The sequence below is a fragment of the Trachymyrmex cornetzi genome, unplaced genomic scaffold, assembly GCF_001594075.2.
Source record: "Trachymyrmex cornetzi isolate Tcor2-1 unplaced genomic scaffold, Tcor1.1 scaffold726, whole genome shotgun sequence".
Taxonomy (NCBI): Eukaryota; Metazoa; Arthropoda; class Insecta; order Hymenoptera; family Formicidae; genus Trachymyrmex; species Trachymyrmex cornetzi.
In genome coordinates, this window is record NW_017300055.1 from 318,463 (window position 1) to 344,228 (window position 25,766).

The 25,766-nt window shown below is 31.4% G+C and overlaps 1 protein-coding gene across 5 annotated transcripts in view; it reads left to right on the top strand.

Annotated features, from left to right (window-relative positions):
- Positions 1-25,766, top strand: part of LOC108767790 (uncharacterized) — a 94,769-nt gene that overhangs the window by 39,317 nt on the left and 29,686 nt on the right. For all 5 annotated transcript variants that reach the window (XM_018517834.1, XM_018517835.1, XM_018517836.1 and 2 more), the window contains one exon: positions 7,220-7,279. In XM_018517834.1, the coding sequence (XP_018373336.1) occupies positions 7,220-7,279 (60 nt within the window). The remainder of the gene's footprint in view (positions 1-7,219; positions 7,280-25,766) is intronic.

Consider the following 25,766-nt stretch of genomic DNA (forward strand, 5'->3'; position numbering starts at 1 on the left):
CTCTCCAGACTTGGCACCGTCGGATTACCATCTCTTCCGATCGATGCAACACGCACTTACGGACACACTTCTCCAGTCAGAACGAAGTCCAAAAATGGGTGGATGAATGGATCGCCTCGAAAGACACCGCGTTCTACCGTCGTGGGATTGCCCTGTTGCCAGAGAGATGGGAAAAAGATAGTAGAAAATGGAGGAAATTACTTTGATTAAGGTATTCACTCATCTTCCCTTCGAAACAAATCAATTTTGGAAACGAAAAAACGGCAGAAATTAAGTTTAACACCTAATATATTCATATAAACTACGTTTGTGGACCACAATTTCGTAAGTACAGGTTGCAAAGCTTTTATATCAAGCAAATGTTCTTATGACAATAATGATAGCTCTGACGCCACATTAGAGTAGGAAATGGTAAAGATTTCAATTTAAATCATTTTTTTCGTCCTCGGTATAAACTTTACCTCAAAAACACGTATTAATTGCGTATACTTTAATCCTGGAAAAAGATTTTCAAATCTGTAAAAGAGGAAAAATGTGATTGTTATATATACGAAATTATTGCGTTTAGTCGGTAATACAGACGACTTAAGGTACTTCCCCTTAATATGTAAAACATAATTTTCATTATACGTGAATGTATGTATTAAGACACTTCTATAAAACACTTTCATCTGCGCCCCTGGATGGCGAGGTTGTTTGCGATTTTGAATGGAGCTGTAAGCAACGCCGCAGGCGAATGCGAGAGACGGTGAGAGGCGATCTCGGGGTTATAGAAAGTCTTCAAAACGGCTTTTTTAACGCGCGCACCACACACCGCGCTGTCACGATAAAGTGGAGCGAATTAACACTGCCTTCGCGAGCTAGAGATAGCTGATTTCAAAGTTTATTAAGTTTAATTTATTAAGTAATTCATTTCAACAGGGCGTTCACCTCATTGACGACCAAAAGAATGAAAATAATCGAATATTTTATCGGCCAATCACTCAACTATTATACTTAAGCATCAATCAAATATCCAAATGGTTAATCGTTTAATGTGTTTGGGTTTTAGATGCATCGAAAAAATGTTTTTATATTTAAAATATAAATATCTAAATGAATAAATAGCAAGGTATCATAACATTTAAATATTTAAACATTTAAATGCCAAATATGCATATGTGAAAAATAGTAAAACTACATGGTAAAATAATGTTATATTATAGCATAATTAATAACTATCTAATTAAAAATAATTTTATTAATTTAATAATAATATTAATGAAATAATTACATCATACTCTTGTTTTAATATAATACAAAATTTTTTCATGTAATATATTATTTGAGAATTTCGAAACCAATATATAAGATGTTATCGAACGTTCTCTAAAATCCATAAATTTTTTTAAGAGGAGAGAGAAGTTTGAGCAAGATTAAATTGGGAATACTATAAAGCAAAGTACTGTAAATACCGTAAGATTTCAAGGACTTGTCTTAGTGTACATTCATGATATCAATAATAAACATGAAATAATGTATTTCCAAGTATGAGTAAGACATATGAAAATATTCGAGCATTTGAGTGTTTGTCAAGTGTATTTTCACGATCATTCACGATTTCGGTTGCGTTCATGCGTTGATGAATATCATTGCTCGTTCCGAGAGCATCGCACATTGTGGAAGAATAGAAAAAAAGCGAATAAAGAGAAGAGAGAAAGAGAGAGAAGAGGGACGAGGAAAAGTATTAGTAGAAGTGGACAGCAGGAAGTAGACGGGGGACACAGCCATCGTTACAGCTGCCTTTCATTTGTATACGTCATAATATAATTAGTTACTTGCAGCACGTTTGGCTCACGTATCTATAAGGTATTGCAACTGATGGTAGCTTCAACCTTATCATGCGACGATGAGGAGGCACAGAGATTCTCGGAATGGTCTTGAATAATGAATATTAAATATCTGCACACACACACACAGTTTTAAATATTAAATAACTAATATAATTAATAATAAATAATATATAAGCAAGTAAAAACAATTTTCTACTTAAATTTCGAATTAAAGTTTCATGGAAATTCAATTAACCTTTATTACAATTTATTACAATTTAGGGTCACTATGGGTAAATGTAACTGTAGGATGACTATGACATTATGATATATCTGAATGCAAAACAAACTTCTCAGTGAACAAATATTTATAGTTTTTACAAATTTATGAACATTTTTGGTAAATGTTAAGAAGAACCTCAAAGGTCTATGCTCAGTTTTATAGGGGAATTTGGGCCTCGGATGACCAACTTTGAGATATGCCTAAAATTTTAAGGTATCAAAAGAGAATCAAAAATTCCATAAACCCAACTTTACAGGAAAGATTTCCTGAATGCTAGAACTATCCAAAGTTCGCTATTATGACCATGTACCACTACTCTTATCCCATTTCTCTGCGTCCAGGGCACCTCCCCGCGGTGACGGCGATAACGGATTGTACCAAAGACATTGAAGTAATATCTAAAATGTATTTGGTACAGTTTATTAATCCGGTTAAGTCCCTGGTCGCGATTCATGCCATCTGTCACAGAAATTCGGATTTGCTTGTAATGACAGTGATGCCTCTGGAGTTTGCCCTGGGGGGGAGGAGGGGGAGAGAGATGGATAAGCGGCGAATATACCAATCGAGGTAGATCAGCCTTTGGTACGGGGGGTCACTCCGAAGCAGCTACTGGTCGCGATGAGATCCTGTGGGCAATGTGGAAAATATTTAAAAAAAATAGTCGCGTAAACATTTGTTGGCTTGGGAAGTGCTAGATTTCTTGGAACAAGAACCTATCTAGTAGTTCCATAAGAGCTCCACTCAACATTTCTGCTCTAAAACACAAATTTGCTACTTTAAAAACAAATTTACTGCTTTCAAAAGATAAAAATAATATAAGAAAATAATTTGTATTTTTAAAAGCGAATTTGTGATCGCAGCGCATGTTTGCATCGCAGTATTTCGTGACTGTGATAGATTTTCTAACCTCAATAGTCGTCAACTTTAATGTTTAATATCTCAGTTCACGGGGTAGAACGGCACTTTTTTCTTGTCAATTTTTTATTTTTCCGCGAAAACGCATCGATTCGGTGTATTTTTATCAAAATTTGAGATGAGCGGGTTCTTCATAACATTTACCACTTTTTTTTTTTTATATAAAAAAGCATAATTATTTTTTTATGTTTGATAAAAATAAAAACCCAGGGAACACAAAGTTACATGCAACGTATCTGTTAGTTATAATTTCCTACTGAACAATATAACTGTAATATAACACACGTGTTATATTACGGTTACATTATGGAGTCGCTGTGATAACATTGGATTATGACATCAGAAGCGAAAAGTAACATGTTAAAATTTCGTGCATGCTATTTGTAAATAAAGAGAATTTGGATAAAATGAAATATGAGATCGTTGCAAAATACTTATAAAAATGGACGAAGACTATCCCTAACTCTCATGAAGACTATCCTTATTTCCCTCTTGACTCCTTAGTCAATAAATAGTCGTAAAAGGCACGAGAAAACTGAGAAGTGCGTTTACTCAGTGGGTCTCATGTGTAACCTATTTTCATTTCACGTTCCTTTTACCACTACCACTGGTACTGACTTAAAAGGAGTCAAGAGGGAAATAAGGGGATAGTCTTCACCCATTTTTATAATGAGATTGTTTTTTAAAAACAATCTAATTATTTCGCTTTACCTAAATTCTTTTTATTTATAAATGCCATGCAAGAAATTTTAACGTGTGATTTCTCATTTACGACGTGTGATTCAGTGTTGTCATAGCGCAGAAGCTTTAAAGAGGAAAAAGATTTTAAGTAGCAACAGGGTGTCCACGGACGGTTTTTGTGAGTGTACGTTTGAATCAATCGCAGAAACGCTGGATTATTTGACTTGTTGGCATCTTTTTTCTGTACGTGACGGTCTTATTCTGTGCGTCCACTGCACGCAGGCAACACTTTTATATAAGGAAAAATGAGGAGTTAGCAGTTTAATATAGTAATAGAAGTCTGTGATTCAAAAACACTGTCAATGTCGAACGTAGCCATTCTCTACACTTTGCACTTTCTACACTCCAGAGATCAGAAGTGCGTTCGAGGAACGCGCTATCTTAAGTTCATGTCGTGTCATGAGTAAAAATTACGATGAAGTTTTAAGAAATGGAACAAGCAGTTTGAATAATAACGATTGAATAAGAAAGACTATAAAATAATTTAAGTATTATAGTAATAATTAATAAAATAAATAATAAAAAATATTGTAATTACAATTTAAAAGTAATAATAAATTTAATCTGTGAATATATAATTAAACTAAATAAAAATAAAGTTTCCTATTTATTTCTTTTTCATAACGCATGTCTCACAAATCCAAATTTATTCATCTTAGACTTAAACCTAACAGCTTTCACAACTTTCATAGCTTACACGACTGTATAACTCAATCGCATATATATGCACTTTGCATACTTTTACTCTCTTGGGAATGTTTGTTATTTTTCTTATTCTAGATATTACATTCATGTTTTTACTACTATGTTATTATATCGAGATCTAGCAGCGTTTTTACATGAAAAGTATTTCTATTTAAATGAATTTTTTTTATTTTACACTTACTTTTTAATTTTTTTTTGGTAAAATACTTGAATTGAGTAAGGTAACGTAATTTTATGATAATGTATTGAAGGAGAATTAAATAACTACTGCTTTGGATGGAAAATTTTTTTAAATGAATTGTGATATAATAATTTTTTTGAAGAAGGAATAAAGCCATTTGGATTGAAATAGAAAGATCCTTTAATAGGAATACAGAGATATATACTTAGGTTTCATTGTATAAAAATTAAAGATTGTGTCACTTGGATTACACCCTTTATTTAATCCTTCGTGGTCACACGAGGGGCAAAATGACTCCAATATTTTAATTGATTGTACTTACAGCTTTTGTTCTTTAAAATCACAAAAAAATACTGAACATACTTTAAACATTGTAGAATATGGAAATGCAATGGCTTTTTAAAGTTTTTAATTTTAACATATTTTAAAAAATCGCAAAGTTGATGTTTAAGGAACAACATGCGGTTGAAGGTTCAAAAAAGGTATTTTAAACTTCGGATAAATGGCAGTTTAAATACCGTTTTAAAAAAAGATTTTATAAATATAAAGCCTCACACTTTTTGGGGGTCCCCAGACTCCCCAAGTGACCACGAAGAGTTAATTTGGTATAGAATTTAACGAGGCTCCAGTTATTGATAATAAATCTTTTATGCAAATAATACATATCATTAGAGTTAAGTAAATGATAAAGCTAATATCACTTGGGTTTTACACACTTTTTAATTTGATAGAATTTAGCTTGGCGCTAGTTGTTGATATCAAATCTTTTATACAAATGATATTCCAGCTAACGCTAGATATTCCTGAAATATTCATAAAAGGTTTTCATATTCCCCCAAAAAAAAACATTCCGGAATATTCCGAAATATTCACGGAATATAAAAGCAACATTCAAATATCGGTTAAAAATTCTATGTCTACAGGTGTTTAATAAGTAACGATAAATCTTTCACGGTGGCAGAAATTAACTAAGCTGAGAAGAAAAGTCCTCTACCATTTTGCAACTTTCGCAATCGTTAACAAGATATTAATTACTAACATTGCTGAATATTGATTTTCGATAATTTTTTATTCAAATACTATCAACAGAAAAACAGCAAGAGACAAAAATTGTTTATTTTCTTCTCATAAAGTAGACAATCGAATCTCGTATGTAATTAGAAAGTAAACGCTCTTACGCGTACAGTGATGAATTGTTTAAGTTTAATTTGTTTATAACTTTTTCTTGAAAGATTGACAAAAGAAAATTACGCATGAATAAACGCGTACGCATGGTGAACAATCGAATCCCGTATATATTTTAATTTGGAAGAAGATTCACATGAAGGTGCTACAATTTTTTATTTATTTATAATTTTTTTTCTAAGGGTGAATAAAATTTTTTTTATGGACAATGCGATGTAGATTTTGTCAAAATTCGCATTTAGGGATGTCAGTTTCACAGACATATAAAAATACCATAATTGAATTTTCGGATAAAAAAATTTGTATGTGTCTGTGTAATTATATTATCACAACTGAATAAAAGGATAATAAAAGAATCATTATAATAAACAGATTAATTTTGTTAGTATCATTATTTTATACGTAATAATTCCATTTGTAAACGCCATCACGTGCGTAAGCCATGTCCACATTTAAAGTTCGAATTCGTTAATTAAAGCGATTAACGTGCAATTCGCTGACGCATCTGATGCTGACGTGCACGTGCGACGAAGTATAATATGTCTGCAATCCATCATTTTCATGCGCTGTGTCACGCGACGACGCCGCGATGTTCCGGCAATTATCATGAGGCCAGTTCCGGTGCAAGAGCGGTACTTGAGTTAAACACGAACAATAGGGCGCATTTAATGACATGCGTCTAGGTACACGTGTGCACTGTATATCCCGCTCTTGTTATATCGCAGTGAGAGTTCGATGTTTAACGCTAACTTTCTGTGAAAATAGTACATATATCCATTTTTTTTTCAAAGAAATTTAGTTGGCGAAAAATCCATTTCTTTTAATCCCTTATAACTTGAATATTGTTGATATCTCATCATGTTCACTAAGAAAAGTCGACTTTAAATTGACCAGAAGATCTGTCTTTGAGACAGCATCCGGTAATTTGGAGACATACTGTACATAATCTTACAGCATTCTTATTGTCATAAGAATCAAATACGCAAACAAACCTAATTTTGCATTCATCTTTCTATCCGGACCCAGTCAGAGGTCACAGCGCATAAATAACTCCGACCAGTCAAAGGGTTAATTATCGCGGGGCTGACTGCAACTTAATGCTTATAGTTTAATGTCCGTCCGTCAACGTGGAAGGTCGCAATCGCCTTGAGGGCACGTAACTTTACGACGCGACCCGCATTAATAATCACTTTCCCCTCGATCTTCTCTGCCTCTGCGTCTCTCTAGGCTGCGTTCGGAAACATCACCCGAGTGCCCCTGTGTATCGTTTTATCCTTATTATTCATCCAATGTTAAACAAGGATAAGATGATACACGGGAACACCTGAGTGATATTTCTGAACGCAGCCTATATGTAAAACGGCTGATCTCACTCTGCTCTTTCCTTATCTGTTGCAGCATTTTCCACAGCCACCGAGGATGTGGGGGATGAGCCCCAAGGGCACGAGAATGATACCGGTGAGTAATTTATGATTTTTTTCTAAGGACCGTGTTCTTTAATTTCTTTTTTCTCTTTCATGCGGATTTAACGCGTTTGAACTTTCCATGTCTTCAAACATTAATTCTCCATGTCAATGTCGCATCGATATTGTCCGCGGGTTGCGAATCGAGCAGTACTGTATAATTTTTCAAGTAATCATCCGATACTAGATTTATACGGTATTTGTCATTCTTTGTTTCAATTACAAAAACGCAAAAAGGACAAAGAGAAAAAAGAAGATGAAAGAATTAACGGAAGGATATTAAGACCATTAGAACTGGGAATTTGTGAGGAGACATTTCACCCATGTTTGTCAGGATTTGGTCCAGGGTCGACTGGTCCAGTTTTCGAGTGAGTGGTGAAATTGATGCTAAGATACTAACGCGCGTAATTTACCAATTGATGTTCTCTCGACCGGTCGGGTTTGCAATCCGTTCGTGGATTGAATCGCAATTAGTTATTAATTTATCGCGCTAGTGCGGCTTATTGTTAGTAGTTCGATTAACTTAGTCAAATATTAATTGATATACACGACTGTTAAGAACTAGTTTGATAAAAGTTGTTACACAGCGCGAAATGTGTCTCGGGCAATTCTATCGTTATAACTCGCGAGAGTTGTGAGTAATTAATTAATGCTCAGGACGGAACGGTAATTTCTTTCGCAAGTATGTACGAACGCGAAACGTTCCGATCTCACGTAATAAAGATAGATCAATCTTAAGTGTATGTTTGTATTGCTTTACGACATATCAGCTGTCATAGTAATGACTGATACACATACGTGTATACCTACACTGAAAAAAAAATATAGTTAATTTAAATAAATATTTAGTTCAATACTGCCAACTAAACATTTACTTAAAGTAAATAAATATTTGTTCAGTAAAAAAAATGATTGTTAAATCAAATTAACATTTCTTGTATCAGATAAATATATCTTTATATTTAATAAATATTTAGTTGGCAGTATTCAACTAAATATTTATTAAAATTGACTATATTTGTTTTTCAGTGTATACAACTGTATACATCAGGATTTTGTCGCTTAATGGAGTAAGTCACATCAAATTCACATAGGAACTGGTTTCTCAGATCATTAAATAAGGAAAAGTTTATATTGTGACAGATATGTGGACGATGTTATGTAAAAATGACTTAATCTATTAAACGAATCACATCGGATCTTTAATTTCCATAAAAGAGGAATAACACGGAATAATTTTGTACGCGCGCGCGCGCGCGTGTGTGTGAACAAATCCTAAATTAATAACTTTTTTGTAAAAATTAACATAATGTGCATGCGTGCGTGCGGCGCGAAGGTTGTATGTATAATTAATTTTCGTGTTTTGTTTGTATACTTATCTTCAGATTATCGCCCATAGTAGACTTACGACGTCAGAAATGAATAAATAAACACGGTGAAACGTTTAACTTATGTCCATACAAATGACTTTTAGCGAAACCGCTTTATTGCGGATAAAACAAGAAATACGCCTTGAATTGTGTTATCATGTTTGATACATCTGAAATGATCTTCAGAATCAAATTTTAGTTTATTAAACGAAACTTTGCAATTGTATTTAATCAATGACTTGTATTTCATCGTTTTATATATGTTAGATTGATAATAGAGTTTAATGGCACATTTTATAAACTAGTCTATGTCAACTTGAAATGAATTAATAATCAAGAATTAATCATTATTCGAATTACAACAGTTGTTTATGTATATTTCTTTGAATTTCTTTGAAAGTGATTGATGCAAATATAATTATAGTCTCTAAACTTTTAAATATCAATATTCTGCAGCACTTATGTATAATTGTACTAATAATTACGATTATCATTTTTTTAGTCTCACTAAGATTATAATTTTATAATTATTATATAAAAAATGAACTTAAAGTGACAGAATTATAGTTTATAATAATTTTATGTGAAATTGTAATATGCAAAATATTTAGGTTGTCAAGAAAGTTCTGAGAATTAGGTTTCGATTTTTATACACAGAAATGGTTTTTATACACAAATTATTTTAAATACAATGATAATTATTCTTCAAAGTTAAGACTGTTATGCACAAAAACCATTTGCTATAAAATCTGCTAGTTGTCAAATTTAGTCTCGGTACCATTAGTCTTGTAGACGGGTCGAGATACTATCACACTCGGTACAGGTTCTGATTATATTGTCCATCGTTTGATTGTAGTATATTTCGTTCAATGAAACATTTCTTGTAAAGACGATGATTCGAAACTTGAACAAATTCAGGTAGCTTGTCATATATTCTTTGCATGTGTAAAGAATCGAAATGATACCGTGGCCAAATTTGGTAGCTAGCAGAATAGTGGTGAATGAATGGTGATTATTGAACATGATGGTTTCTCTTTATTTTGAATTTTTGAGGAATGATATCGCTGTTTCTGAATAAACCTGTATGTAAAAACTGTTTCTATAAAAAATATATTTCTATGACAAATTCATGATAAAAATCAAAGGGTTAGAACTTTTTTAACAAACTAGTACATATCGGGGAATATACATATATATATACATATATCAAATTAATCAATCAATACATTAAATTGGTTTATTATAAAACAATGAACAAATTTTTTTTTTATATTTTGAAACAAATTTTAAGTAATATTAATCAGTTTTATTCAAATTGTTTGAAATTATTTTTTATTGTAGCTGTAATACTTCTAAAATTAAATCTTCATTCTTGAAAGATTTTCATGCATGCACTGCTGGGCGTTAACACGCTCGTCAAACGTGCACATTTGAAAAAAGCACGATTTGATTGGGGTATCTCTAATCAGAATCAAGACATGAAACAGCTATTTTTGATCGGTATTTTAAGAACTCTTGAGAGAAAGAGAGAGAGAGAGAGAGAGAGAGAGAGAGAGAGAGAGAGAGAGAGAGAGAGAGTACAACGGAAATAGAAAGAGAAAGAAATAATATGTCCTTCTATCTTGTATAATTTTGTTAAAATTACTAGAGACCATATTGGGTGCATTCCGTTTTTGTACTCGTACGAAGCATCAGTTCATTTTTACTCTCCATCAAATATATTAAACAAGGACGAATGATGCTTACGAGCGCTGTAAACGCAAAACGGAATGTTCCCATAAAACATAGCTCGTATCTAGACTCTGATTAGAATTAAGGAAGAGTCTCTAAAACAACCATAAAGATACGTGTTTGACGTATGTACATGAGCGTTAGTACGCGACAGCACATGCATGGAAGGAATTGTTTTCAATTTATGATAACAAAAGTACCACACGTTTTACATGCTTCATATAGAATTAAAGCTCTAGATATTACAATAATAACATAATTTTTATTTGAGCGAATAGCTGCGTTTAGCAGAAAAATTGTAGCAATTTTTTAATATAGTTTTTGTTTTGTCTTTAACTTTTTACTGAATTTAAGTATAAGAAAATTATATTAAAAAATCATTGACTACTGCTCACTGATTAGATTTCTTTTGAACACAGCCAATTTGTTTTCTTATTAGCTACTTCCTCTTCTTGAACGTCATGCTTTACCGAATTAATCTGTCGTTCAACGGGCGTTCAGAATTATTAATTGTTTAACATGATCTTTTAATATAATTAATTAGTTTTTACACTTATTATTAAATACAACGAAAAATTAAAAGTAAGAATCAAGATTGAGTAAAAATTGGCAATCGTTTGCAGTATTCTTGTAATATCTATGTAGAGCTGTAATGAAATTTACAGATACTCTAATCAGAGACTAGTCATAAGAAAGTGTCATCCATTTTTTAACAAAATCCTGCGACTGAGAAAAGATATATGCTATCTCACTCTCTACAGTGGTGCGAAAAAGAATCAAGTCAATTTCTTACTCTTACTTCTTACTCCGTGTATTATAGATGGGCCTTACGAGTTACAGAATCAGCGGAATCAGCCCCTTAATCAAATTACAATCTGGACGACCTCTAGCGACATTCAAGTATTAACTTCTTCTGGCGAGTATACTGTAGATAAAATAGGAAACACTTTATTCTTTAATCGATAACGTATTCGTACTGAATTATCGACTTACCATGCCCGCTGTTGATCATATCTATTCTATATCCGGTAATTGTCAGATATATTATCGGCTTACTTAATGAATATCAATTTCGATGGACAATTATTATTATTGTTTGTAACGCAGTGTAGATCATTATCACGAACAATTTGTTAAGGGGTTTCTAAAGCGAAGCTTGAACTCCAACAAAGTCACCAGAGGTCGCGCCGCGCGCCGCGCATCGCATGTCTTTACCCAGTGAAAACGACTCAATCAAAGTGATGTCAATATGACATCAAAACCGTCGTTGTTGTCATGGCGTCAAAAAGATAGTTCAATATGACGAAAAATTGACACTGTAGAATGATGTCTTCAGTGAGGAAATGTCGTCAAAAAGATAGTTCAATATGACGAAAAATTGACACTGTAGAATGATGTCTTCAGTGAGGAAATATAGAAGGTAAACATTATTATTTATAGATGATAATTCTAGTCTTATGCGAGATAGGTATTCAATCAATATCACATTGACGTCAAAATGATAACCAAAGAGGTAACCACTAGCTGAAATATTGTCCCATAGATTACATGATTTCATCTAATTACAAACCATTTTTTTCACTACTACGAAGTAATTTAGCAAAATATACGATTTTATTTAATATTATACAATGATTTCTCGTGGTTGCATATATAATTATCGGATTATACATAGAGATTTTATATAAATTTTATAATGATTTTGAGGATTCTGTCCCACGATTACATTAAGTGGTTACCCCCTCGATGATAATATTATGATGAGATTGTAACGCATAAGTTACAATCAAAGAGTAATACAAAATAATACAAATAATTTATGAAATCATAAATAACAATATAAAGATGATCTGTACGTTTCGATTCTAGTTTGAACCATATTCAACAATGAACTGTTACAATCAATAAAATAATATAAATTAGCCACATCTTAATATACAATAAAAAAAACATTTTTATACGCCTGCAGTATTCCGCCGCGTCAAAAAAGCGAGACAATCAATCATCCGAAAGCGTTATTGCTCATGCAGTTACTAGATTGGATGGCAAAGTCTCAATATTTTTGATAATATCTCAACAGAAGTCTTACTAAGATTATTCATTCTATATTTGAAAACTTTTTTTCAACGAAATACCAAACTTTTTGTGAGAAAATTAAAAGTGCTTCCAAACTTATACGATAATGTATATTTAACAACTGGCTACTGTATTATTATAATTCTAAAAACAATACAAATATATTTTTGAAACTTGATAAATAATATGTATTAAACAATACTGTGTAACAGTGAATTATGATATAAATATTTTACCTTGGATAATGCTAACGTCAGTGATAATGTAATTTTAAAGCCTTATAACTAAAAAAGTACTTAATTAAAAAATATTTCAGTATAGTGTTTTGAAAAGCTCTCGAGGTAAGCTACGAGAATATATAATGAAAATTGGGAGGGTACGTTCTATTTAAAACATTCAAAGTAACACACACACCTTGATCTGATCTTAGCGACGCCACCCAAGATCAAACTATCTTGTGCATCCTCTGGAATTAAACAACTTTTGTATGAAACATTGTTCTATAAAATGCTTTGTTTCTGAAATATACATTTGTTACACTTTAATTGACTCACCCTGTACATACATATACAAGGTGTTTAATAAGTTACGATAAAACTCTCGCATAAGGGTAGAGCGGATAAAACTGACAATGAGTCAAAAGTCCTCTACCATTTTGCAACTTTTACAATAGTTAACAAGATATCAATTATTAAATATCACCGATTGGTTTTCAATAATTTTTACTTAAGTACTATCAACTTTACATAAAAACAACAAGAGACAAAAATTATTTTTCTTTTCATATAGCTTTAAGAATTTTTTCAGAATTTTTTTATCAACTTTTTTGTACTGCATTTTCTTATTGGCAACTATTTTTACCAACATGAGGAAATGCGGTACTAAAAAATTCCCAGAACTATATAAGAAAAAAATAAACAATTTTTGTCATTCTTGCTGTTTTTCTGTAAAGTAGTACTAGAGTAAAATGTTATTAAAAACCGACCTTTTTTAGTAATTAATATCTTGTTAACTATTGCGAAAATTGCAAAATGGTAGAAGATTTTTTAACTCACAATCAGTTTAGTCCGCTTTACCTGTGCATGAAATATTTGGCGGTCATTCTGGGACACCCTGTAGATGGTGTAAAAGCGAAAAAGCCAAAAATTACTGAGTTCAATAATGCCACTTTGCCATACAAACTAATACGCTTGTAAATAATTTTGGCGCATATGATTTAAAAAAGACACGATATAGTCTCTTGTAATTGATTTGCCAAACATTTCTAATTATTTAAATTCATACGTCGTACACAAGTAATATAATATTTATAGAAATTCTTTTCAATTTCTCTTTTTCTTTCAAAGAGAAATTAAATCTTATTTATTTTTATAAAGTATTCCATTTTAGTGAAAATAATAAAATATAATAACAGAAAAAAAGAGGTCTGTGATTGCAATACTGTTATGTATGAAGCGCGAAGTAACATTATAGAACATGAAATAATATACGAAATGCTGCATCCTATATGTAAACTAAACTTCCTTAACTCAGAAATCACCTAGATTTTTTTATACGTAAACGATTATATTCGAAGTGTTTTTATATCAATTAAAACTATTAAAAGTCACTACTTATTAACTACTGTATATTATTTATTATATTATTGATTTTTCTACAATTTATTAGTTTTTGACATTATTATATGTATACCTGAAACCAAAAACGTAAATACAATAAACAAATTATTAAAATTTGTCCAATAAACAATTTTATTCTCATAATAATTTAGGTTTTATAAAAGAATGAATATGAATTACAAAACTATTATTAGAATTCATTGTAACAGTGAATATGTACATTGAATAATTAAATATTACCCTAACGTTCCTCTTTAAAACATTTTCTTTAATACATATAACGAATTCAATTATTAAGCTAATATACAGACTTTATTAACTAATGAAACAATGCATTTTATCACTTTTATAAAATTTTATATGATACATATCTAATGAACTAGTTTATTGAATGTATGAATACATTCATTGGAAGAACGAATTTTGTCAGTATACATAAATATTTATTCAATATTTTTTAAAAAGTAAGGCAGAATAAAAAATAAATATGGACTCTCAATCAATAAAAAAATTACTGTGACTGGGCTTTATTATCTTGCTGTTGGGGCGTAAAAATCATCTCAAGTAATTACTTATTACGAGTTTAAGCAAAAATTACGTTGAGCTGAGATATTGCTATCGGAAATGACAAACAAAAACTATGCTTCCTCGAAAGAGATCCTCGCTTTTAAGAAAGACGGAATGTTTCGTGTTACTACGTTTTAACTGATCCCAGTAAATACCAAGTCAAATGTGACGTATGTGTTAATTGTAATTTTTTGCTCAACAATATAACCATAATATAACATACGCGTTATATCACGTTACGTGTAACTTGTTTACTGGAATAGGATAATCGGACAGATGACAATCAGACAAAAGTTAATAGATGTAAAACAAGAATTCCTTTGGAATTTTAATAGCACTGCTATTATGACCTATCTATTTTTTGTTTGAAGGAGAACTCGGAAACAGGTAAAAGATTTTATTTTGAAATAAATTGAAAATGATTTAATGAAATTAAATTTTAGATAATTTTGTGAGATTAATTAAATTTTGAAAAAAAACTGTTAACACACACACACACACACACACACACACACAAATTTTCGAATAGAATTTGGCAGTAAAAAATTGAAGTAAAGTAAAACTTTACAGTGAAAAATTGCAATAATGATATTCGCACATCCTTAACCAGGACTACAATATATCGAGCATTCGTTCTATTAATGCGAACTGCCTCCTGCGGTTCAATTGTCGCTTAACCTCAACTCTTGATGAGACGAGACGAAAACAATAAATGCCAGCTGCGCTTCCCGGATGCCACGTGATAGTCACACTGATGTCTCTGATAGTTGAGAAAAGACACTACTTTTCAACGTCACCTTCGCGGATTCAAATTGTTATTCATACAATTGTTTTAGCACTTGTCTCAAAATTATCGTGTTATAAGTTTATTATCAAATTCTGTGATGTAATCTACAGTTGCGTTTCTATAATAAGATATTTTCCAGCACGAATACACATTGAATCATTATATTTTTGTTATTTGTCGACATTAAACAAGACTGAAATAATTTATTGTGTTATACTGTGCCCTTATTGTTGGAAAACGCCCATGATGTTCCTTGAGAAAATAAAAGGAATGACTAATTTAATTTTTTTAATTGGAAAACGCAAAAAAACGTCTTATGACCCGATATTAGACATTTTTGTTATCTTCTTTTTATCACTTTTGTACTCAAGAGTACCGGAACTCTTGAATCTCGGAAAATATAAGTTTTACAGTAAAGTGTCAAACAAAAGTTGTAGGATTTAAAAAGATCTTTTTACTGATTTTATCAGTTTGACTTGAAGTGGCGCCGCCAAAGTTAGGTCAAGATCAAATTAATTTTTTTTAATGGAAACCCCCATTTTCATTACATATTCTTATAGTTTATCTCGAGAACTTTTCAAAACTATAACAAAATATTTTTCTATTACTTTTTGAATTATAAAGCTTGAAAGTTACAATACCGCTGGCATTATAGCATTATCTATGATATCTAATTGATGATTAAAACCTTTCAAATATTGCTCAGTCATGATCTTGACATCGTATGTCAAGTGCATAGACACAGTATAACTAGACTGAGCACTCTCCGAAATTCGAGGACTGGGGATAAAACTCAGGTAGAAAAGAACGCACACGTTGTGGACCAAGTGCGTTCTCTCTCGTGCATGCGCGAAACAAGAGAGAACGCACCTCGATCACGATAAATGCGTCCTATGGTCAAGTATCAAGTTTAAGGTGTTTGGTCAAGTATCAAGTTTAAGGTGTTTGGAGGTTCTTACTAAAAATGAAAATAATAGGAACAACCTTAAAAAACTATGATTTTGACAAATGTTATTAAGATTATAACCTATAGGCCATACATTTATATCAGTTTCATGCTACACTTCCGTTTAATAGACGTATACGAAACAATCTTGTTCTTATTGGATGGTTATTTAATGGTACTTTTATCACATCTATAAATAAATAGAGGAAGATTTCATGTGTTTTTATTTACTTATTTTACCCATTTTTTATATTGATTAAATAGAAAAACCGGATTCAGATTCGACTCTACCTTTCTAGTTACATTCTGAAAAACCACCCCTTACCATTACGTGGTTAATCGTACATCATATTCTTAGCGACACCGGGTGTAAAGTGATCGTCATCTAATCTGCATCTTCTTGCAAATTCGATGATTAAGCACTACTTACAACAAGATGACAGGGATCGATATAGTAAAGCGGAAGAAGGGGGAAATAGAGGGTGTGCACGTGGTGCACGTGCGTACCACGTGCGCTTCCGCAGGGAGTTGTTCAGGTTTCACGTTCAGCAGTCGTGACTCTTTTGCGCACCTCCGCTAGGATATGACGCATGTAATTGGCTCTAATTGATTTACCAATTGTCACGGCCAATTAACCAATGGAAAGCCGATCTATTTCATCTGAACATTAGAACAGTGATGTTTGCGACAACAATGGATCGCACGAATGAAAGTGAGGCGAAGCGTCTCTCGTAAAAATAAAGATCTTTGTTCTGCACCTATAGGGTGACTCTGAATTAAATGGCCTGAAATCACACTGTTCGAACTTATTCTTTGATTAATTTGTAATCAATGCTGTAATGACGTGTGATATAATTACGACAGCTTCGTTTTCTAGATAAGATTATTTCGAGGAACTGTTTTTTTTTCTTTTTCTTCATAAAAGCTGTTTATTGGAAAAAATTCTAATTTTTCAATATTCAATTAACTCTTTTGAACAATAATTCTGTTAAATGACGCACACATGAAATAAAAAAATAAGATTTTAAGTTATTAATTCTGTTGTATAATATAATCGAAAAATAAAATTTTACTATTTATTTAAATAATCTCGCAAAGAGAGAGAGAGAGAGAGAGAGAGAGAGAGAGAGAGAGAGAGAGAGAGAGAGAGAGAGAGAATATATACTCAATCCGTGAATAGTAACGTATAAAATACGAATATTTAGATCGGGATATCTAATCTTCGAACCGACTCGGTGGAAACCATAACAGTTGACCTCGAAGCACCTAGCAACAAATCGTATATGGGCAATGTCCTCTCGAGAGATGTGATCCTTATTCATCCACGAGACGTTGAGGTGTTCCACCTCGCATAAAGTATACTACACAAAGCAAATAGATAATCACAAAAAGATAAACGTTAATGATTCATCTAGAAGAATATTGAAGCAACTAATGGTCCAAAGAGAAATTCCTGGGAGGAAATCCCAGGAATATTCAGTGCGGTATAATGTACATATATCAATTATATATTATAATTTCTACTATATTATAATCTTATATTATTATATTTATTATATATATTTTATATTGTATACTGTGACACACACATAGTGTGTAAATATTATATATTATATTTATATATATAATAAATTATGTACATATATGTAAAATTTGCGGGATCATCCAACGAGTATAATATCTCGATCCTAATTGCTTCGAGATAGTGTAATATTTCGGACTCGCATACGTGACTGGATGTAATGAAACTTAAAATTTAAATATGCAACACTGTAACGTGAAACGCGTGTAACCGCTACGTATGCAATGATGATGCACCGCGTGCGTTGTCTACCTGGCTATTTTTTAGCAGCTTAGATGCGCCTGCAGAAATGTACATCTCTTCGATTGTTCTGAAATACGATATGGACAATGTATCGCAAGGTTAAGGTATAAATTTTTAGATCCTATCGTAAAAATTCAAAGTTAAAAACAAGGATTTTTGGAGAAAATAAACAAATATTAGATCCCATTAACGCATCTAGACAATATATCAGTATTTTTCTGTAATTTTAACTTATTTTCCGTTTAAAAAAATTTTAATTAAAATTTCAATTACATTCAGAATATTTAGCATAGAGAATTAGAAATATGTAAAAAATGTTCATTTCCTGGAAAAAGTTATTTTATATGAAATTGTGTTAGTGTGATATTTATCTCTCTTATTTGCTATCCTTGAGATTAAAGTGTTTTATACCTCAGCACGTGTACATTTATCGTAACTTTCATATTTATGTCGTACCGTATGATTTACAAAATTGGTGAGCTCGCGGTTTCTCAACCGCATGCGCCGATGACGAGTTGCAAAAGCGTTGCAGGAATTGTTCGCGAAACCTTTAATGCGCTGCCATCGATAACTTCTACCTTGCCTACCGTTTAATTATGGAGAATGAAACGCTCGTTCGAACGATCACGCTGTTACGTCAGTGGAAAACATGATTTCGCTTCGTCTATTCTTTGTCGACAGTTTTAAGGATCTCTGACTCTACAAGGAAGTAGGAAGAATTTTGATCGCGTCCTTGTTTTTGACTTTTACGTGATTTCTTTAAAAAGGATAATTATATTTAGTGACGTGCAAAAGGATAAAATAAAGTTAGTAAAAGAATTTTAGTTTTAATGATAAAAAGGTAAAAAGAAATTAATACTCATGTGCTTTTTTTCACTAGCAATAAAAAAGTGATAATTATTACTTATTTGCTACCAATGGAGACGTAATAGAAGCACTTATGATATAATCTTTAAAATGATAACACAAGCGTAATGTAATATTCGATATTATCTTTTTATCCTTATTAACATTAGGATTAGATTACTTTTTCACATGCTATATCACTTATAATATTTTTTAATTGTAAATGATCCACAAAGAAATTATTTGAGGAATTTTGATATTTCTTCAAATCACAAACTTATTGTTAGTTAATTTTTAGAAAATAGATTATAACATTATAACAGTATATGTGGTGGCTCACGTAAAGTCAATAACTCGAAAAATGACTCGAAAACGGAAGATATGAAAAATGTTTCACACAAAAGTGGAAAACGGTTTTGAGGGAAATGTATTTTTTTATCATGTTTTTTTCTAGGTGAAGACGTCAAAAAGATACGATAGTCACTCCTACTTTATTAAATAGACTTATATGATTTTTTTTACAGAATATAATGCCTCTAATTATTCTTTATATAAAACTATTAAGACAGAAATATGAAAAAATCAATAGTTTACGAGATATTTTATACTTTATTTTGATACATACCTATCGATATGAAATATGAAATATCGTAAACTATTAATTTTTTGGTAACTGTACCTTAATATTTTTATGAACAGAATAATGAGACTAATCAATTGGTGGAAAGAAAATACATACCTAATTGCTTTAAAAGAATATGTAGGCGAGATGGATAATTTTTATTTACTGCGTCTATAAATTTATTCATCAAAATAACTTGAATGGTTTTCAAATTTTTTGGAAAAACGGAATTTTTTCAACTTTGACACCTTGTATTTTTGAAACTAGTATAAGGATTATTTAAATGAATTTGATAGAATATATTTTATTATCACCTGTACGCTAATTAAATACGTTTATTTGCTCTGTAACAATCAGCCTAAAAATAATCTCTCGCTGTTTAGATAGCGACCTCTCAACGGTCTGCAAGTTTCTGTATACTCATTATAATAAAAAGTATCAGACATACGTGAATATTAAAGTTATAAAATTTTTAAACGCGCATTACTTTAGTATCAAATTGAAATTCAATTTAATTCGTCTCGTTTATTGGCGTGCAATAATTATTTTCAATTGAAGGTAGAGTCAAGTAAATTAAAAAGATATAATTTTATGAAAAGGAAGATACTTTACAATTATTATAGATTTGGGTAAACAGCAATAATTACCTACATGAAAAACTCATTTTATTTATGTAATGTAGCGTAACATTGCGATAGATGCAATGAAGATAATAGACAGGAATTAATTACGTCATGAAATCATCGCGTTTCTTGGGAATGTTGACGTTATTATCTGTCTATGAATTTGATTCTTGTAGACTTATTAATGTTATCTCTCTGAAGTTTCTGCTTAATATCGTCCGATAATATCGTCCTTGTATTGTTGTTCTCGTATGATGTCATCTTTTTATTACAAACAATTGTGATGAGACAAATTCTTGTTACTATTGCATTCGTAATAATTAAATCTTTCGTTTTATCTTCACTCAAGAAAGAAGTGTTTAATTTTAAGATATACTAAAATGTTTTATTCTTGTTCATTTTTTAAACACTTAAAGAAGTTTTAAAACATCTCCAAGTATTTAAAAAATGGAGACAAAAATAAAACATTTCAATATTCTTAAAATTAAGCTTCTTAAAATTCTTTTTTTTTTGTGTTATTGATTGAATAATGTCTCATTACGTTGTTATTAACAACATCGTATATTATTTATCAAAATTATAAGACAATTCATTACTTATTCACAATTATTAATTTTATTATTGATATTTTATAATTTTTAAATCAATTCCAATTTGCATTTTGTTTTATAACGTATTTTTTTAACATCAATCATAATCGGATATCAAAATGATATTGATAAATTTCTCGTGATTTTAATAGACAACAGGTAAACTAGTTTACGAACATACAAATTATTCAGAATTAATTATAATATCTTTTTTCATTGCACAACTGGCATTGATTCGTTTACAATAATCGACATTGCTCGACAAGGAAAAGTACGTTTTAACATCATAATAAACTTATTTACGCCTAGTTGCTCGTGACGCTAGTTTACTCTTCATTTCCTGGTTCTCTACGATGTTACGATTTCGAGTAAATACACTTTTAATCGGAAAAAATGTCCGATAAAGCAATGTTATTTACTAACAATACAGTAAAATGCGCAGTAGTACAGTGGCATTCTAAATCAATTACAAAGATTAACATGTATGAATTTCCTTTATTGTTGCGATTTATATTTTTAAAAGAATGTTATTAAAATGTTTGTATACGCATATATGTTAAATGTACTCACATGTACTATGTTTATACGTAAGTTATATTTTTAAAAGATAAGATATATCTTCCTTTTACGCATATCGAATTTTTAGTGATATTATTAAATTTCTTGTTATACTTTAATAAACAACATATAAATTATATAGATAGTCGAACATATTAATTAATCAGAATTAATCATGATAACTGTTTTCATTGTGCAATCTCGGACACATTCTATACGTTAAATTTTTATGCTAATGTAAATACTTTTTAACTCACATATATTTTATCTAACATATAAACTATATATATATTTTTAATAAATAAGCATTCTTCATACGTGTATTAAATTTGCAGAGTTTTTTGAATATCTTTCATGTTGTAATTTATATACAATGAGTGCAAAAAATATTCGTACAAGGAAAATATTTTTTTAAAAAACCTTATTTTTGAAAAGTAAATATAAACATAGTGACGCAGAGCGTAACGTGACTGTTCTCTGTGCCAAAGATCCAGAATTCAAATCCACCCAGAACATGAAATTAAATTTAATTTCTCTTATAGATATACTAAAGTAGCGCACAGGTCCATCACTTTTTATCTACTAATCATACCCTATACCAGAGATGGGCATGTATTTGAAATACTTTTATTTGAAAAACAGTATTGGTAAGACAATGAGATTTTGTGTTTGTTCAGAGTACATGAAAATATTTTGTATTTTGTATTTCATGGAAATACTAACGTTGATAATCAACCTTATTATTTGAATTACAAGATACAAAAAGCTTTCAATCTTTCAATTTTAAATACAAAATACGTAATACTTTTATGTGATCCGCTAAAATAAAAAATACAAAATATGCTTGTATTGCAAATAGTGTGGTTTAAATAAAAGTATTTCAAATACATGCCCAACTCTGCCCTATACCAATAATACTAAGCGCTTATTGGACTATGGACAACTAAATCGAAATAGCGGTCAAAATAGCCAATAGGAAAGTTATCGGTATTTCGGCTCATATAAAAGGAATGCACTACTTTGATATATCTAGAGCTTTATATGAAATTTTATTTGATCGCTATTTCTCGGAAGGCAATGGCAAACCTCCGAGAGTATCTTTGCAATCGCCGTTCGGATTCGGTGTTAAAAACGTAGATCCCATATATCAGTGGATATATGTATGTACACTCGCCAACACGCATGGCATACGTGACGTTTTAATACCAAATTCCTTCCTTCCAAAGACCATGTAGAATGGAAAAGATTGATAGAGGCCGATATCCAGTAGTGGATGAAATCAAGCTGGTATAGATAGATAGAAACATAAACATTATATTCAGCGAGAAATGACTCATCAAATTGATGTATCGATATCGAGAGAGATACGATAATTTCAACACCAATTCAACATGAATTCGACATCTAATCGACGGTCATTTCTTGTTGGGTAATTAATAATTTATTTATAAAAAATAAAATAGACTGTACGTTTCTCAAAATTATATAAACCAAAAAGATGTGCATTAATTATAGAAAATATATCATCTTAAAAGTAAACAAAATTCTAGAATCAGGAATACATGCGAAGCTCGTTTGTTTATGTTAGAACAGAATGTATTCATTGTATAACATTGCTAATTAATGTTTATTTTCTATAAATAAGTCTTATAAAAAATTTCCTTGTACGAATACTTTTTGCACTCACTGTACCTACAATAATTCGTTGCGAATGAAAATAACTCTTGACAGTTTTCTTTAAGATAAAAAGGATGGGAAAGTGATTTCGCTTGTCGCGTAGGAAAATGTTAAGTTTTTGTTTTTGAATCAGCAGCTTTCGGATGAGTACAGTACCTCTTTTGACTTCGAGATTTTCTCCGGATGGACGAGAAACTCAGGATTAAATTAAATCGCGTGTAGCCGAAAATAATGCCGCTTTTGCCCTCGTGTATTCAGATATAAACGTCGCGCTCTGCCAGGCCACGGCTTGAAAATAGTTACAACATTTAGGGTGGCAACCCGTGGCTTTTAGAGCGACGCACGCGTGTTGTGACGCATGAACCTCCTCTCCATCCCATCTCCCTTCCTTATCCTCACTAATTCGATTGATTCTTCTGAAGAAAATTGTTACATCGAGCATCTCGAGACAAGAAAGCTTTAATTTAAAATTTAAAGATGGTTAATTTTGTTATTTTTTAACTTATTTTCCCTGAAAATTTCGAAGAACATTTAATTTATTTTGAACAGAAAATTAATAGGATTCTGAAATTTGAGAAAAATTAAATAAAAAGGCTGATGAAAGTTAAACGTATGTAATATAAATTAATGAACAAACATGACGTATTGCCCACAGCATATTGCACACAGAACATTGCAGAGTAAGTTCCGATAGTTGCATATTGCTAATTGGCCAATTTAAAATAAAATATTCTCATTGGTAAGCAATAAAAACTACTAAGTACCAGCCAATATGAATGGATGTGTATTATCAGGATGTGCGCTAATGGGACCCTCTTCACATTGCACACACGCACTCTCAGAAAGGATTTTTAATATCGAGAAAAAAAAATTCTTGACGTACTCAATCTTAGTACTCAATTGCAGCTCAACTACAATATAAAATTATAACTATATTAAGAGATTAAATCAATAATTTTTATTCTACTCCCTTGAATAAAATAAGATCGACATCTTGTCTTGAGACGAGTATAACATATATAAATTTAGGTTTATATATTCTTACGTTTAAAATATATCTATATCCAATGTTATATACGTGATGCTATAACATTATGGCAGCAAAGCTCTCGTGGTGTAGCGCGCTAGATGAGAGACACGAAACGAGAGATCCTGAGTCCGAGTCTCGGCCGAGCCCAGTTTTTCGTTACCGAAAACTGTAAAATTACTAACATATTCTGTAGATTTCTTTCCGTAAGAATGGAATAAGAGATTTCTTTTAGATCGATGTTTAATGTTAAATGTGTTTATTGTGTCTAACCTAAATTTTTCTGTTAAAAAAATTAATGGAATAGCCTGACACATCCATTCAAGAATATTTTATTCCAAATTAAAAAATTTTTCATTTAAGAAGAAAATATTCTTTTTTGAAGAATAAATACGATTGGCTCTATATCGATTTTATTTTATTCTAGATCGAGGAGTAATAGCATTGAATATAGAAATCTTTTCTGTAGGTGCAGTCATATTATTCACATAAAATAAAAGAACACTATATTACGGTTGTATGTGCAATGCAGTGTGTATACAATATAATCGTGTGTATAATGTGCTGTATGCAATATTGTGTGTTCAATGCGCTGTGCGTAATACGGTCGTATGTGCTGTGTGCAAACGAAGCTGTAAAAAATAATTTTGTGACCAAACGGAATCCTCCTCTCCCTTTATTTTTGTGTTTGAAAAAACCATCTTTTTATTAAACGGTTCTCTCTCTCTCTCTCTCTCTCTCTCTCTCTTGCGCGCGCGCGCGCGCACGCGCACACACACACACACACACACACACACACAAGTCGGTTCTAATTCATGATTGAAAATCGTGACCTCCATTTAATGCAACTACTTGAACACGTACGAAATATTTCCATTGGCGATTTCTGTCAGCCTCATGCTCTTTTTCCTTGACATTGCCAACGTTCCAACGATTACCAATTTTTCAAGAATGTTGCCGCGCTTGTGTAACTTCATGGTCGAAGTAGAATAGTATGCGTTGGTAACATATAATGGATAGTAGATCTTTTTATTTCAAACTCTCAAAGGATGGATGTATTGGTACTTCTAGCGGTCCATAGAATTTGCAACATTCGCCTCCAACGTTACACTTTAAACGCGTCAATCCTCTGTCTCTCCTTTGCTCGGATTATTTAAATCTTTGTAAAAAAAATATGGAAAAGATCAGAGCTTGAACAAGGAGAATTTTCATTCTGCTCGAGGTCTTCCGGTTCTCCAGATGTTTACAAGCCTCATCATCACATCTTTGACCATGGAGATTCTTTGCTTTATGGGATTTTCCATCTTTGCATATTACCAATTCCGGACAATGAAATCCACAATCTCTATGCCCCGAATAGTGTTGGGATTACCAACTCGGTCATACATGAATTTGATCTTACTCTTATTGATAGTGAACCCCATTTCCTTACTCTCGATTTTAAGCATTAGTTTGTTCATGTGTTCCACGGATATTATGAGTATTACAGTTATATAGTTGACATATCACAGATTGTTCATTCTTTTTGTTCATAAATCTTTTCTGGTCGTCCAGTGCCTTATGAATGATGTATTATCCATAGATATTGAAGAGGCGAGAATATGTATATATATATATA